Below are 16363 nucleotides of genomic sequence, written 5' to 3'. Positions count from 1 at the left end.
GCGCGTTCCCCAGCAAGTATCGGTTGTTGGATAGTTCCTGAGTGACCAGCGAACTTCCCTTCCAAAAATAAAAAATTACACAAATCACGTCAGAATGTACAAATAGCGTTTGTGACCACTTTACTCTAATGGTATTAGGTCAGATTACTAACTACTGCACACAATTACGTGCGGTCCAATCGTTCAGTACACGAGCACTACTTGTCATGTACTGAAAGATCAATGGAATCGATGTTTCCGGCCGCGATTCCTTCAGCAAGAGCTTGTATGGCCTATATGGGTTCTGCACCAACACCCCAGGCGTTGTGCCACTGGACTTTTATAGCGGACCTCTTTGTCTATTTTACCTGTTACCTTATGACCTCCTGGTCTGTTACCTTATGACCTCCTGGTCTTGTTACCTTATGACCTCCTGGTCTTGTTACCTTATGGTCCGCTATACTCTAATGCTCAAATATTATTTAACCAGGGATGCCTCCCTAGCCACCGTATATGTCACTTACACGTATGTCCCTTGACGAGTACCCGGCTTTCCTTTTGGTTCCACCTTAAAGTTATATAAACTTTTGTATACAAAACACACTCACTCAACACATGTACACTTTTGTTTCTATATCTATTTCTGCGCAGAAATTGTCTTTAGGCCAAAAGTGTTACCAATTAGGAGCAGGATCTGTTAAACTAAATTTCAGATTTTTCCAAAAATAGATTTGCGTTATTTACCGCGTCGCGTTATCTACCGCTGTGCGTTAATTATTGCCTTTGCGTTACTTCACTTTATCACAGCTTGAGCTACGTGGGCGTAACCGGACGCTACGTTGCGTAATGAACGCTGCGTGCGTCTGCCTTTGGATTGCGTACGCTAGTCTTTGTTAGCGACACGTGTACGCAATATAAAGATCCACCGTAACACAATTTCTATTTTTATCAATGTAAATGATCCCTGATCATCTACCGCAATCCACACTGACTGCCTTGTATCTCAGACAAACCGTGTGTTTGTTCTATACTTTAACTATCACCTCTACTATGAAATAACAGCAAATCTCTTTTTAGCACTTTCTATCAACTATAAAATTTGGCAAACAGGAATAGTGATATACGAAAATGAAACAGAAAATGCAGATATATGTATGCGTGCGTGTATACGCAAGACAGAAGAGAAATAAACAGTTTTAAAAGACACAAGCGTTTTGTTCTTACTTCCGGTTCCCGGATTCCTTCAGCACTCTTTATCTAAGCGAAGCAGACGCTTATCCCGTCAGCACTGTGAGACAACCTCCCACCCTTTGCTGGAGGGATAATGTCTGCTGATCTACCTAGTGCAGATATGAGAAGGATAGGACGAGTCCCCAATTGACAATGCTAAATTCCTTTGTCGTATAACAACCCTTTATGAAGCTAAGAACACTGTACGCTGTTTGCTTAAGAAGTACCGTAATGGTACGCTATTGGCGTAGCGATCGCTCAGCCGTAGGCGAGACGCTCAAGCGTCACGTTCGCTCACGGCCCAGTGATCACAGGACACGTTATTGGCTATGACTAGAGTAATGATTCGCTATGGCGTAGCGGACGCTCGAGACCACGAGGAGATCACCAGCGGCGCAGACGCTCACAACGCTATACCTTAATGTTTAAACCTTATACCAAAGAAATACAAAGAATACCTTAATGTGAGTACAGGGTGTAAGTGCAACCTTGTGTAACCTGACTAACTACAAAGCTGCTTGAGCGTCACCGACGCTCAAGTGAACACTTAACACTATAGAAAATACACAGATACTGGTTTAGGTTCCAAAGCCTATTAACTGTATTATATCTAATATACTTGTAAAAAGGGGATAACAGTACAAATGATACACTACAATATAACAAAGACTTCCTAACCACAGAACTAAACAATAAATACAAAAAGACAATACTACACTGACCTAAATGCAATACAATACAATACTATCTAATACAATACAATACTAGCCTAGTCTAGGGGAGATATGAGAGAACAGAACAGAGAGAGAGAGAGAGAGAGAGAGAGAGAGAGAGAGAGAGAGAGATGAGAGAAATTGGCTCACAGAAAGACAATGATTACGGAGAGAAACTTACGCACAAAGGGTATGATCGCCTGCGCCTCGATATCCAGCTCCCGGCTATCAGCAGATAACCGTTGATGAGAGAGTGAGAGCTGGATGTGGTCGGCCTGCCTATTTATGCCCCACACACAATGCAATCTCCTGGTCCTACAATCCCATTGTCCATTGGCCGAAGGAATTCGGCCCTGTATCATAACAAAAGGTCATAGGGTGATTCATACAGGTGGGCTGTGACGATTTCCAACAGCTCAGGTGGGTGGGAAACTGGGTTTCCCGCCGCATACCTGAGTATGTGTAAATAATAGAAATGGACATAAACTTCTTATGTCCATAACTATTCGCACGAGCGATTAATACGCTCCAAACCAACACCGGAATATTGCTAATTAAATACTCTTCCGATGGGTACCAAACACTGCTGTATGATTCCTGTTAGACCCTTCGTACGATATAAAGAGGGATTCCTCAGCTCTGGGACATTGTATTTTAACCAAACTTTCAGAATCTATCAAAGGGACCATGATCTATAAACTACATTAATTGTGAACATTTGTAACGAATGAGTCGCACGCTACGACTACATAAACTCTACCGTAAATACGCATACCGCGCCTGCGAGTGCACGCTATTGCGGGTATGCGCCTCCACGGGAGAGCGTACGCACGCGCAGCGCGGACCAGTGTGCGGTGCAAATATGGCAACGTGCATTGAGACATTTTTCTGACTTTGACAGGAGTTTCCCAAGCTTTTTCGCATAATTCGTTCAGCTCATGTGAGGATGGAAAGGTGACCTCAGGCTTCTTTCCTTTATACATGTGTACCCTCGTGTCAGGGACAGGGGGTTCCTCTGTGATATGCAAAACATCTTTTATTGCAATAATCATATATCGAATACATTTAGCCACTTTTGGCTGCAATTTTGCATCATCGTAGTCGACACTGGAGTCTGAATCCGTGTCGGTATCTGCGTCAACTATTTGGGATAGTGTGCGCTTCTGAGACTCCGAAGGTCCCGGCGACATTGGGACAGACATGGTTTGACTCCCTGACTGTTCCCTAGCCTCAGCTTTGTCTAATCTTTTGTGCAATAAATTTACATTAGCACTTAAAACATTCCACATATCCATCCAGTCAGGTGTCGGCGCTGCCGACAGAGACCTTACATTCATACACTCCCCCTCCTCCTTAGGTGAGCCTTCAACCTCAGACATGTCGACACACGTGTACCGACACACCACACACACACACAGGGAAGCTCTTTTCTGAAGACAGGTTCCCCACCAGGCCCTTTGGAGAGACAGAGAGAGAGTATGCCAGCACACACCCCAGCGCTATATGACCCAGGAAAAACACAGAATGTTTACCCAGTAGCGCCTTTATGTATGTATATGCGCCAATTATGTGCCCCCCCCTCTTGAAAACCCTCCGTCACCGTGAGTAAGCAGGGGAGAGTCCGGGGAGCTTCCTAACAGCGCTGTGCTGTGGAGAAAATGGCGCTGGTGAGTGCTGAGGGAGAAGCCCCGCCCCCTCGGTGGCGGGCTTCTGTCCCGCTCAAAATTCTTAAAAACATGGCGGGGGCTCTTTATATACATGTACAGTGCCCAGCTGTACATGTATATATGTACTTTTGTCGCAGGAGAGGTTTATATTGCTGCCCAGGGCGCCCCCCCCCCTGCACCCTTACAGTGACAGATGTGTGCGAGGTGAATGGGAGCAATGGCGCACAGCTTCACTGCTGTGCGTTACCTCTATGAAGATCAAGATGTCTTCTGCCGCCTCTGAAGTCTTCTTTTCTTCTCATACTCACCCGGCTTCTATCTTCCGGCTCTGCGAGGAGGACGGCGGCGCGGCTCTGGGACGGACGGCGAGGGTGAGACCTGCGTACCAATCCCTCTGGAGCTAATGGTGTCCAGCAGCCTAAGAAACAGAGCCTTGAAACTCAGAGAAGTAGGTCTGTTTCTCTCTCCTCAGTCCCTCGATGCAGGGAGTCTGTTGCCAGCAGGCTCCCTGAAAATAAAAAACCTAACTAAAATACTTTCTGACAGGAAACTCAGGAGAGCTCCCTGAAAGCATCCAGTCTCCACTGGGCATAGTATCAAACTAACTGAGGTCTGGAGGAGGGGCATAGAGGGAGGAGCCAGTGCACACCCAGATCCAAAGTCTTTCTTAAAGTGCCCATGTCTCCTGCGGAGCCCGTCTATCCCCATGGTCCTTACGGAGTCCCCAGCATCCTCTAGGACGTTAGAGAAAATAAAAATACTAACAAAGCGTTCACCACTACTACCCCAGCTGCTACTAATGATAATTTGAAAACATTTACAATTTCAAAAAAGTTAAGATAGTCTTATATGTATCATTGTATGTTATCAGCTGTCAAAATTGGGATATATGGCTATTTTATGAGGAAAATATTTAGGTTAGGCCTATATGCCAGGATAAGCCTTGCATACAGTATGGATCTTTGTATTGCATGATGCCCACTGAAGTGCACATATGATTTTATATCAACTGTGAAAAAAATTAATTGAGTGCTTGATCAAAACATCTACCAAATTATGCCCTAAACGTTACTTTCCCTGAATTTTGAATGTAATTATTTTTCCTGATCTGCTATCTTTGAGTAAAACTATTTTACAGAAGTCCCTGAAGTACCTCCTAAGTTTGGTAGTGGTCCAAAGAAGAGGACACCATGCACTAGAGATTCCAAGAGAGTTTCTATAGGAGATAATCATTTGAACAGCTGTCCACTGTAGTGGTTTCTATGCATGAAGAGACCTGTATAAATGGGTTAAATATTTTAACTTAAAATTAGATAAGTACCAAACTCAATATCAATTAAACTGCAAGTACCAGGACTGTGTGTAGAAGAGGACAGTGTTTACCCCTCTTGCAAGCCTGATTCATTGCAGCTCTATAGGATGCAAGCAAATAATTCAGAAAAGCAGATTCTACAAGATTTTGACAAGAGCTGAATGCCGGTTACTGCAGTTCCCAAAAAAATTGGATTTGCAAGGTTTTTTTCCAGCTTTTCAGATACCAATGTGCATTCTACAAGCCAGGTCTGAACCAGACAAGAAAGTAATTGAGTAGCTATTACTTAAATATATTTCTCTACACTAAGATGGGTTCTTATCAGAACCACTGTCCTGCTGAGTGCTCTTTACTAAATAGCCCCAAAAAAGCATTCCAAATTACAGCAATACAAAGCAATAAGGAATATCAATTTTCAGGGTTATAGTGACATTATTTCTAAATAGGCCCCTAGGTGAATAAAGTCCTCCCAATACCTTTCGTCAGCTTTTATGTTCAATTTGGACCTTTAGAGGGCTGTTTATTTAAAGCACGGGTGTAGGAGATTTTTATTTCCTCCACCTTGGTGAGAAAAAGGGTCAGACTGGACTGTCAGGGCCTTCATGACCAGAGTCAATGAGAGTGTGACAGCTGTCAGTGGCCGCCAATGAAAATCGGTGATCCAATCAGTGGTAGGTAGCAGGGGGCCCTTAGAGAGGTGGTCACGGAGCATACACTTTATATGCAGAGGAGCCTGCCTCTAAAGGCATTATGGATCAATGGGTCAGCACCAAATGGTCGACATGCATAAGGTCGACACATGAATAGGTCGAAATGGCTTTTTAATGTCTTTTGGTTTCAAAATATTCCTTCCAGCATGTGGACTCCCAAATAGTGCACCACGGTTGCTCACCATGCTTAGGACAGGTTAGTATTCCCAATTGTAGTCCACGCAGGTGGTAAAGTTTGAAAAAAAGTCATGAAAAAAAATTCATTTCAACCTCTTCATGTGTCAACCATTGTTAGATCGACATTTTGAGAATGTTGACCTATCATCCGGATACCCTCTATAAGTAAGGATTACCTTGCAATGTGGATGACCCTGCCTCCAGTACTGAGGAGTAACTGGGCATGTGGGAGAACCTGTATCCAGTAGTGAGGGGTACCTAGGTATGTGGATGAGGGGAATCGGGATGTTAGCCATAGGAATTCCTGACTTGATACCCTCCAGCCAGGGCAGGTAGGTGCAGGGGCTAGCAGTATCATCGTGTCTGAGTCACTGTTGGTGTAGTAAATGTAGCTACCTCCAGGGCGGTGGGATATCCCTTGCAATCACCAATCCCACACTCCACTAGGTCTCCATCCTGTCCCTGGCCAGACTGTAGCGCAAAGATCGTACTTGTTACCTAGGAGACAGCATGAGATGCTTCCTGCTGCCAGCAACACTTGGTGATGGCACTGTGATGTCAAGGGAGGACAAGGACTGCAGCTAGATCAGGCTGCAGCATAAACATTTAGCAATACTAGGAGCGTCCTATCACTGTGGCTCACAGTATCAAACACACCCCAAGTCTGAGGATTCCCTCTGCTTTTGTTTGTTGTGGGTGACCATAGGCTGCAGCATACCCTCGATGCTGGCCATGGCACGATTTATAATTGGAGAAGGAAGATCATCAGTGTAATCTTTAGAAATGTAGTACAGTTTTTACCCCCCTCAATTTCTAAGCTGTTTTATATATTAGTTCTTCGTGATCATTTTTATAAAGTGTCCCCTGCCCCCTAAATATGCTACATCTACAGCCGATACCATATAAATGAGACAGCGCAGCATAACTTTATGTGTATGGTTTTAACATCTAAAATGCATCTTCGAGTTCTTCAGGGATTAGATTTTTAAATACCAGGGTGTGGCTGCTATTGGCTAAAACAACTACACTCCGATTCTGTACCATCAGATGCCTTATGCCAGGGTTTTTTCAACACATATTTAGTGCACAGATATGGGGTGACCTCTGGCAATATCAGAGGGTACTGCACTTAAGTTTTTTTCTTTTTACTTCAGTAACAGATGACAATGTCAGCAATGAAAATATAAAGAGAACTCAGATGTATTTCCCGCACTCACAGTAATTTAATATAAATTGACACGCATTGGGTGGGTGGATACCCCCTGGGTTTCCAACAAACAAATGGAGATCCTAACAGTAGATATCCACCACCACCACCACAATGTGTTACTACAGCTTGTTCTGTACAGTCAGAATGCCGATAGCATTAACTGTAGACTTAACCATACTATCACTTTCAACCGGGACACCCATCAATTACACAGGTTAAATGGATGGCTAAAACCAGGTGAAGTGCTGGTTTAAATTAAGCCAGCCACAGAACCTATGTAATTCATGAGTACCCCAGTTTAAAGGGATATGTATGGTAAGCCTAATTAACTGCAGACTGTCAGCGAGTGAGGCATTTACCCTACACCAGCGCAGGAATACAGGCCATGCCAAGTGCAGGTAAAGAAATACTAAATACAATTACAGTACATTGTATGTAGTTGCAGGTGGCCCTATAGGTCCCTTGTCCTAAGACCCAACATTTATCTTGACATACCTGTCTTTTCTTTTTACATCTTTGTTTTCCCCACTGGCCTGCACTGCAGCACCTTACAAGTCAACATTAAAAAGAATAATAAAACAATAGTTACCTGTATGACTAACAAGTGACCTGATACAGCACATTGTCTAACCATGTAGGCTAAAGTGGGAGTGCCATTGTGATCCCTGCAGCTGTGCGAGCAGCCGGTCACCAGTACTACACCCGTGCGAGCATGCTCATCTCAATAAATACAAACTTCACTGTAAAATCAGCGGCTGATGCTAGATCAAATATGTTTACACTCTATAAGAACACACAATACTGGTAATAACTCCCTGCAAGTACCCAATTGCCTGATCACATGTGTGTATGTATCACGCGGAAACTATAAATATAACACTGTAGGTCAGTAAACAAAGAGCACTTACTGTAGTAGTAGAAGCTGCAGTGCCTAGGGTCCGAGCTCCGTACTAGATACAGGTGCAGAAAGAACACATCAGGCGCATCACTCCGGTCATTCCCTGCTAAACGTGTCCAGGGTGAAGCGTAGCCAGCCGCATGTGCGCTTATGCCTGTCGGATGATAAATGAGTAATAGCCGTGCTGCTCCTCTCTACAGCACAGCTCCTGTCTGCAGCTGTGTCTCGGACAGGTGGGAGGGAGCTGCCTGTCTCAAGAGGAAGCAGCGATCTACTACAGCGACTGAAAGGAGGTGTTTCCACCCACACGCCTGTCAGGTTTCCTGCGATTTTTCACGAGCTCCATCCGTGCACCTTCACGCTGTGATTTGAGTGCCAGGCTGCGATGCATTGTGCTGTGTGCGCTGCTCACTGGCTTCACTGTGTTGTCCATGTGAGCTTGTGTGTAGTATTGCATCGCGTTCAAATTGGTATATGGTTTATAATTGGAGGTTAGTGCAGGGTTAAAGCTTTGTGACAGTGTTTATCTATATTTCCTTTAGGCAGGTTCCTTGCACACTCTAATGGATATTGCATACATCTACATCAGTGGTACTCAACTCCGTCCAGCCCTCATATACCCAAACAGGTCATGTTTTCTGGATTTCGTTAGCTTAGTCACTTTTATTAATACTCCCACCTGTTTCCGCAGGCAGAAATCATGAAAACATGACCTGGATGAGAACCACTGGTCTACATTAGAGAAAATATATTTTCTATGTGCAAACTAATAGGGGTGGCATTCCTGTTGTAGACCAGATTGCATATAAAATTACATTTATACATAACGCAGGGAGAGAGCAGACTTGTATAATCGTCACTGTTGGTATAATAAGCCAGCCTCCATTGATTCATTTATGGTCTGTTCTGCCTCCCGCCTACAGGTTACTGTTGTGTCAGTAATTGTGGTATGGGGAATTTACAAAGTGGAAACTCCCATGAGCATGTATTGAGTATGTATTCAGTAGCTCATTACAAGCAGATGCTATTGATCTTCCTAGAAAGGAAGATCGTTAAAAGTACATATAGCACCAAATAGCTACGTTTGGTGCACCACAGACTTTGCGACTTAACCGTGGCAAGAATCCCATGAGACATACATTTAAAAAAAAAAAAAAAAAAAGCATCCTATTCACATCACCTATGTGACAAAAGGGCTGTAGTATTGTATGCCGGCGGCCGGGCTCCCGACGACCAGCATACCGACGCCAGGAATCCCGACCGCCGGCATACCGACAGCGTGGCGAGAGCGCAAATGAGCCCCTTGCTTGCTCGCTGCGCTCGCCACGCTGCTGGCACAGTGGTGCATTTATTCTCCCTCCAGGGGGGTCGTGGACCCCCAAGAGGGAGATAAAGTGTCGGTATGACGGCTGTCGGGATTCCGGCGCCGGTATACTGTGCGCCGGGATCCTGACAACCGGCAAACTGAAGACCACCCCAAGACAAAAGTACATGAGTAGCCTGAGTACTGGTGCTGGCATTTCATGTACAGTAGGTTCTGTGTGCAACTCTATTGCTAAAGTGTGTAAAAAGGCATCATGTCTCATGTCACATATTTTTTTCCTTAATCAGCGACTTTATACCAATTCCTTTGCAACAAAGTACTAATCTAGTGTGCTTGGTACATTCTGAGTAACTTAGTATGCAACTACGATGCAAATAAAATTCAGGAAAAAGTAGAAAAGTACGGGAATTGTCCCCTGTGACGGACCATATAAATTGGCATAAGCATCTCTCACCATATGGTGCAAAAAAGCTAAGTGAATAAGAAAGACTTTTGTTATCTGTACTAACAATAATAGCCTGCAAATCAGAGTATAAAGCAAATAAAAGTATGGAGATTTTGTTCAAAACATATAAGCTTACAGCCTGTTGTCTAAGCACCCAAATTCTCTGCAAGTTCCTACACTAGCATGTACGCCCAACAGGAAAAACCTTTGTCATTCAGCTGTAGATTACCCAAACTTCAGACAAGACCAGGGCTGGATTAAGCCATGAGGGGGCCCGGGCACTTAAGAAAGAAGGATGCTCCATATCTTATCTGCATCATCCCTACTTGCCATTCTGCTCGCCCCCAGTGTGGGACTGCACAGTGCAAGTGCAGCAGTGTGCTCAGGGGGGGGGGAATATTAGATTGTATATATTTAAGCTTAAACCAATGGTGTACTACATACACACTGGGACAGGATTTAGGAGGGCTATCTGTGTGCCTCTTTCTCCAATACTAATTGATCTCATCAGATAACAGCTTGCACAGGACCCATACACATCAATCTAGCCCTCTCCCCTGCCTATCTCTTCTCTGGTCGGGAACCACTGCCAGTAGCTCATGAAACCTCCCTACAGGCCCAGGTGATGGTGTACCCGCTTCCCCGAACCCCCCTCCAGCTGGTGACACTGATTACAGATCTAGGGACATATCTATACTTATTAAGTTATAGTGCCGTTTAGGTGCTTCCAGAGATTGTTGGAACATTCAGAACTGTGGATATTGATATGATTTGATCTGCTATATTGGATACAAATATGGGTTCTTAAGTAAGAAGATAAGACATAAAGGTCACCACTTCGATAACAATTTCCAAACAGTTTGTTACTGTCATGACAAGAGATTGGAAAAGATAAAACCTGGGCGCTAGATGGTAAAACATACATGGAACATCACAGTGATCACATATATTAATATACAATACGTCCAATGCAATGGGGTCAAGTTGTAATCATGCTTCCGACTATTCTGATGTCACTTGGTGCTTCAATTCAAACTTGATCAAATGGTGAACATAAAAAATAAAAATACAAACATATGTGTAGAAAAGTTTTACATTTCAAGACCGTGTTCACTTGATTTATGTGTTTCTATCCAATACACATACTGTAAGTGCCAAAACATGTAATGGTGATAATAAGTGTACATGGAATATCAATCTTCTTCTTTTTTAAAAAAAATAATTCTGAAAAGATGTCTTTGTGATTTTTAAAAGAAAAACATGCGTACCCCACTCACTATATAGTGGGGAAAGTGAAGTTTATAAAGGTATCTTTGACATCTGGAATGGCAGATACTCCCATATAAAAAAACGTTTTTTAAATGTCCACCAAGGTCATAAAATCCCCAAAAAACAGTACAACAACTGGCCCCATTGAATTGGACGTATTGTATATTAATATATGTGAGCACTGTGATGTTTCATGTATGTTTCTCTTACGTCCTAGAGGATCCTGGGGTCCACATTAGTACCATGGGGTATAGACGGGTCCACCAGGAGCCATTGGCACTTTAAGAGTTTGAGCGTGTGGGCTGGCTCCTCCCTCTATGCCCCTCCTACCAGACTCAGTTTAGAAAATGTGCCCAGAGGAGCCGGTCACAGCTAGGGGAGCTCTACAGAGCTTTTCTCGTAAAGTTTAATTTTAGAGTTTATTTTTTTACAGGAGGCTGTTGGCAACAGCCTGCCTGCTGTGAGGGACTAAGGGGGGGAGCAGTGTCCGCCCTGCGGGGTCTGAGCCACTGTCTCCGCTGACTGGACACTGAGCTTCAGAGGGATCGGATCGTTCTCCGACACAGGGGACCGCTCGCCCCAGCAGCATGCCGGCAAGAGCTGAAGAGTGGTGAGTAAGACACCGACCCCCTTAGCAAGCGGGGGGCTGGTGTGAAGATGGCGGCAACGGGGAGGAGGCACAGTATTAATTGCGCTCCTGGGAGGCTCAGAGGCACATGGTGCGGCACTGTGAGGGGCGCCCTGGGTTAGCACCTGCACAATGGTCCAGAAGTCTGTCGGGGTCCGCGGATCTCAGCCAGCACATTTTACCTCAGGTCAGTATAATCCTTGAAGAGCGTGAATACAGCGCTATTAAGGGGGCGGAGCTTCTCCTCAGAGCGGACCCAGCAGCATTCCAGCGCCATTTTCCTGCCTGCACAGCGCTGAGAGAAAGAACAGGCCCCTACACAGCAACTCCAGCTATCTGTACACGGTACCAGGGAGTTGTAGAAGGGAGGGGAGGCTGTAAATAGACTGTGTGTCGTATTAAGGTGCACAGTCAGTGCTGACAAGGGGTCTCCCTTTACTAAAAGCACTGTGTGTGGTTTGGCTCCAATCTCTGTGTCTCTCTTGCCATTCTCTGTCTGCCCCCACCTGTGTGTGTGTGTGGAGTGTTTGGTGGTCTCCTTTAGCTGTGTCCAGGGACACTGTGTCATATGCGGCAGAGGATTTATCCTCCCAGGATGAGCCCATTCCATGTAATCAGGATAGCACTGGTTTAGCACAGATACCTGCAAGGGAACCAGAGTGGGTTTCCTCTATCAAATCTTGGATTTCTCAGATTTCTGACAGGGTTGCAAGTAATGAATCTGCAACCCAGGTATTACAGAGCTCTATGGCAGTATGGCCGGTTTCTGGTACCTCAGGACGCCCCGCTGTATACCCCCAAAAAAATGCGCTTGTGCATGTCACACAAGACTACACGGATACCGATTCTGACACCACAGACGGTGATGGGGATGTGTTGCGGGGGTCCGCATCTCTTGCAAAGGGGGTGCAATTGTTGATAGAGGCTATCAGGGATGTGTTGAATGTTAATGATACCACACCGGAGCAGGTTGAGGAGGCTTTTTTCACTGAAAATAAAAAAGCCTCGCTAACCTTCTCTGCGTCAAAGGAATTGAATGCTATATTTGAAAAGGCATGGGTAAACCCTGAGAAAAAATTCCAGGTCCCTAAATGGGTGCTGGTGGTGTTTCATTTCCCTGAGGAGGATAGGAAAAAATGGGAAAACCTGCCGATTGTTGACACATCTGTGTCCAGACTCTCAAAGAAGGTGGTTTTGCCTGTTTTCGGGATCTACCGCTTTAAAGGAGTCAGCTGATAGAAAAATTGATAACACACTTAAATCAGTGTACACTGGTTCAGGGCCATATTACGTCCCACTATTGCTACTGCATGGATTGCAAAGGCTACAGTAAAGTGGTCGACTACCTTACTTGAGGATTTGGATACGATGGAAAGGGATGACGTTGCTTTATATTTACGCAACATACATGATTCAGCAGGTTTTATGGTAGAATCCATGAAAGACCTGGGTTCCATGGCTGCGGGAATATCTTTCATGTCTGTTTCAGCTCGACGGGGACTGTGCTGCGCCAGTGGTCGGCCGACGTGGAATCCAGTAAAAGTGTGGAGGCCCTACCCTATACAGGTCAGGGTCTCTTTAGGGAAGCTCTAGATGCGTGGATATCCATGGCTACAGCGGGAAAGTCTCCGTTTCTTCCCCTTTAGCAGCACCTGCTCAGAAGAAGTCCTTCTCTTCACCTGCAACGCAGTCCTTTTGGCCTAACAGGCCTAGAAAGGTCAGAGCATCCAATACCTTCTTTAGGGGAGGTCGAGTAAGTCCAAGAAACCTGCAGCTGCGGGTTCCCAGGAATAAAAGCCTGCTTCAGGTATGCCATGACGGTGGACCGTGCGGCCTGGAGATGGGGCCAGTGGGAGCCAGACTCAGACACTTCAGTCACGTCTGGGTATCGTCCGGCCTGGATCCCTGGGTGATAGATATTGTATCCCAGGGATACAGGCTGGAGTTTCAAAGTCTCCCTCCTCATCGCTTTTTCAAATCAGGCTTGCAGACTCTGTTGGCAGACAGCACTGTGCTACAAGACGCTGTCCAAAAACTGGTGGAGGCACAGGTCATTGTACCTGTACCACCTCACATGCAGAACAAAGGTTACTATTCAAACTTTTTCGTAGTACCGAAACCGGATGGTTTGGTCAGGCCCATTCTGAACCTAAAATCATTGAACCCCTTTCTAAAGGAGTTCAAGTTCAAGATGGAGTCTCTCAGGGCGGTGATATCAGGTCTGGAAGAGGGGGAATTCCTGGTATCTCTGGATATCAATGATGCGTACCTCCACATTCCGATATGGCTGCTGCATCAGGCTTATCTCCGTTTCGCATTGCTGGACTGTCATTTCCAGTTCCAGGCCCTACCATTCGGCCTTTCCACAGCACCAAGGGTGTTTACCAAGATGATGGCAGAAATGATGATTCTCCTCTGCAAACAGGGTGTACCCAAAGTAGGACTGCTGCAAAGAAGGCTAATAAGATATTAGCATGCATAAAACGGGGAATTGATGCTAGGGACGAGAGTATTATATTCCCGTTATATAAATCACTTTTGAGGCCACACCTTGAATACTGTGTACAATTCTGGGCACCTTACTACAAAAAGGATATCCTGGAGCTAGAAAAGGTTCAAAGGCGGGCGACCAAACTAATTAAGGGTATGGAGATGCTGGAATACGAGGAAAGGCTTGCAAGACTAGGCATGTTTACACTGGAAAAGAGGAGATTAAGAGGGGACATGATCAACATTTACAAATATATAAGGGGACAATATACAGATCTTGCGCAGGACCTGTTTTTGGTTAGATCAACACAGAGAACTCGTGGACACTCGCTCAGGTTAGAGGAGAAGAGATTCCACACAATACGGCGTAAAGGCTTTTTTACAGTTAGGACGATACATGTTTGGAATTCCCTGCCTGAGGGAGTTGTAATGGCCGACTCAGTCAACACCTTTAAGAATGGGTTAGATAAATTCCTAATGGATAAGGATATCCAGGGTTACCGGGCATAGTCACGCAATATGGTTATTATAAAAAAGAGGGGTAAAACGTAACGGCAGTCATCAACTTCAGTCAAAATTTTATACAAAATAATCTTGCATAGGAGACCACAAATAGGTTGAACTCGATGGACAATTGTCTTTTTTCAACCTTAGATACTATGTTACTATGTAACATCATTCCATATCTGGACGATCTGCTGATAAAGGCATCGTCCAAGGAGAAGCTGCTACAATCCATTGTTCTCACAACACGCCTCCTCAGGAGTCATGGTTGGATTCTGAACCTTCCAAAGTCACATTTGGAACCAACCCAGAGGTCGTCCTTTCTGGGAATAATCCTGGACACGGAAGTGCCAAGGGTGTTTCTTCCACAGGAAAAGGCGTTGGTGATACAAACTATGGTCCGGGATGTCCTGAAGCCAGCCCGGGTGTCGGTTCATCAATGTATTCGCCTATTGGGAAAGATGGTGGCCTCTTACGAGGCTCTCCAGTACGGGAGGTTCCACGCTCGGACCTTCCAATTGGATCTTCTGGACAAGTGGTTGGGATCTCATCTCCACATGCACCAGAGAATTCGCTCGGAAGGGTATTCGAAGAAGGTTATTCCTACCCTTATACAGGCTAGGAGAGGGGTAACGTCTAAACATTGCCATCGTATTTGGAAAATATATGTCTCTTGGTGTGAATCCAAGAAGTTTCCTACGGTGGAGTTTTAACTGGGACGTTTCCTCCTATTCCTGCAAGCAGGAGTTGATATGGGCCTGAGGTTTGGTTCTGTAAAAGTCCAGATTTCGGCCCTATCCATTTTCTTTCAGAAATAATTGGCTGCCCTCCCTAAGGTTCAGACCTTTTTGAAGGGAGTTCTGCATATCCAACTTCCCTTTGTACCAGGGCCGGTTCTAGCCCTTTTGGCCCCCCGGGTGAAAAAATAGGGGCGTGGCTTCATACAGGGGGCGTGGTCAGTTACGCCCCCTGTAGAGTTGTGCCCCCATTTGTGCCCCCTGTACAGTAGCGCCGCTTACACACAAAAAAAATATAATAATACTTACTATCCCCGCTCCTGATTCCCGACCGCTGCAGACCTCCGCCAGCGCCGCTCCTCTCCTCGGATCTATGGGAGAGACATCATGACGTTTCTCCCATAGCAGAGCATAGACAGACACTAGAGGTCAATTATGACCCCTAGCGTGTGTCATTCCCGCAATGCTGTGCGGTGCGCGATGACGTCATCGCGCACCGCACAGCAAAGGTCCTTTCCACGAAGGGAAACTAGACGGGTAGCGTCTAGTTCCCTTCACAGCGGGGGACCAGCGGCGGACACAGCGGGGGCCACAGTAGCACAGTAGCGGATCTTGCCATGGTGCGGCGCCCTCCGGAAGGCGGCGCCCCGGGCAAAAGTCCTGCTTGCCCGTGGCAAGATCCGCTACTGCTTTGTACCGCTTACGGTGCCCTGGGACCTTAACGTGGTGTTGCAGTTCCTCCAGTCGGATTGGTTTGAACCCCTACAGGAGGTAGAGGTCAAGTTTCTTACATGGAAGGCGGTCACGTTGTTGGCCTTCGCTTCTGCTAGACGTGTGTCCGAGCTGGGGGCTTTATCCTGTAAAAGCCCTTACTTGATCTTCCACGAAGATAGAGCTGAACTCAGGACACGTCAGCAGTTTCTTCCGAAGGGTGTGTCATCATTTCATATTAACCAACCTATTGTGGTGCCAATGGCTACTGACTCCTCAATTACATCAAAGTCCTTGGCTGTCGTAAGGGCTCTGAAGATATATGTGAAGAGAACTTCTCATCACAGAAAGTCGGACTC

The 16363-nt window shown here is 45.5% G+C and overlaps 1 protein-coding gene across 2 annotated transcripts in view; it reads right to left on the bottom strand.

Moving 5' to 3' along the window:
• STX11 (syntaxin 11) overlaps window positions 1-8354 on the bottom strand; it is a 133761-nt gene extending 125407 nt beyond the window's left edge. The window contains exon 1 of one of the 2 annotated variants that reach the window (XM_063917936.1): window positions 7907-8354. Coding sequence is in view for 1 of the 2 variants with exons in the window: in XM_063917935.1 (XP_063774005.1) it covers window positions 7588-7621 (34 nt within the window). In the remaining variant the exon portion in view is untranslated. Of the gene's footprint in view, window positions 1-7587; window positions 7663-7906 lie in introns of those variants that run through there. The other variant, XM_063917935.1, reaches the window with a different exon arrangement.
• Window positions 8355-16363: the final 8009 nt, after the last annotated feature.

This window comes from Pseudophryne corroboree, chromosome 4, assembly GCF_028390025.1.
Source record: "Pseudophryne corroboree isolate aPseCor3 chromosome 4, aPseCor3.hap2, whole genome shotgun sequence".
NCBI classification, from domain to species: domain Eukaryota; kingdom Metazoa; phylum Chordata; class Amphibia; order Anura; family Myobatrachidae; genus Pseudophryne; species Pseudophryne corroboree.
The sequence above is the reverse complement of the archived record's forward strand: the minus strand, read 5'-3'. Positions and strand labels throughout refer to the sequence as shown.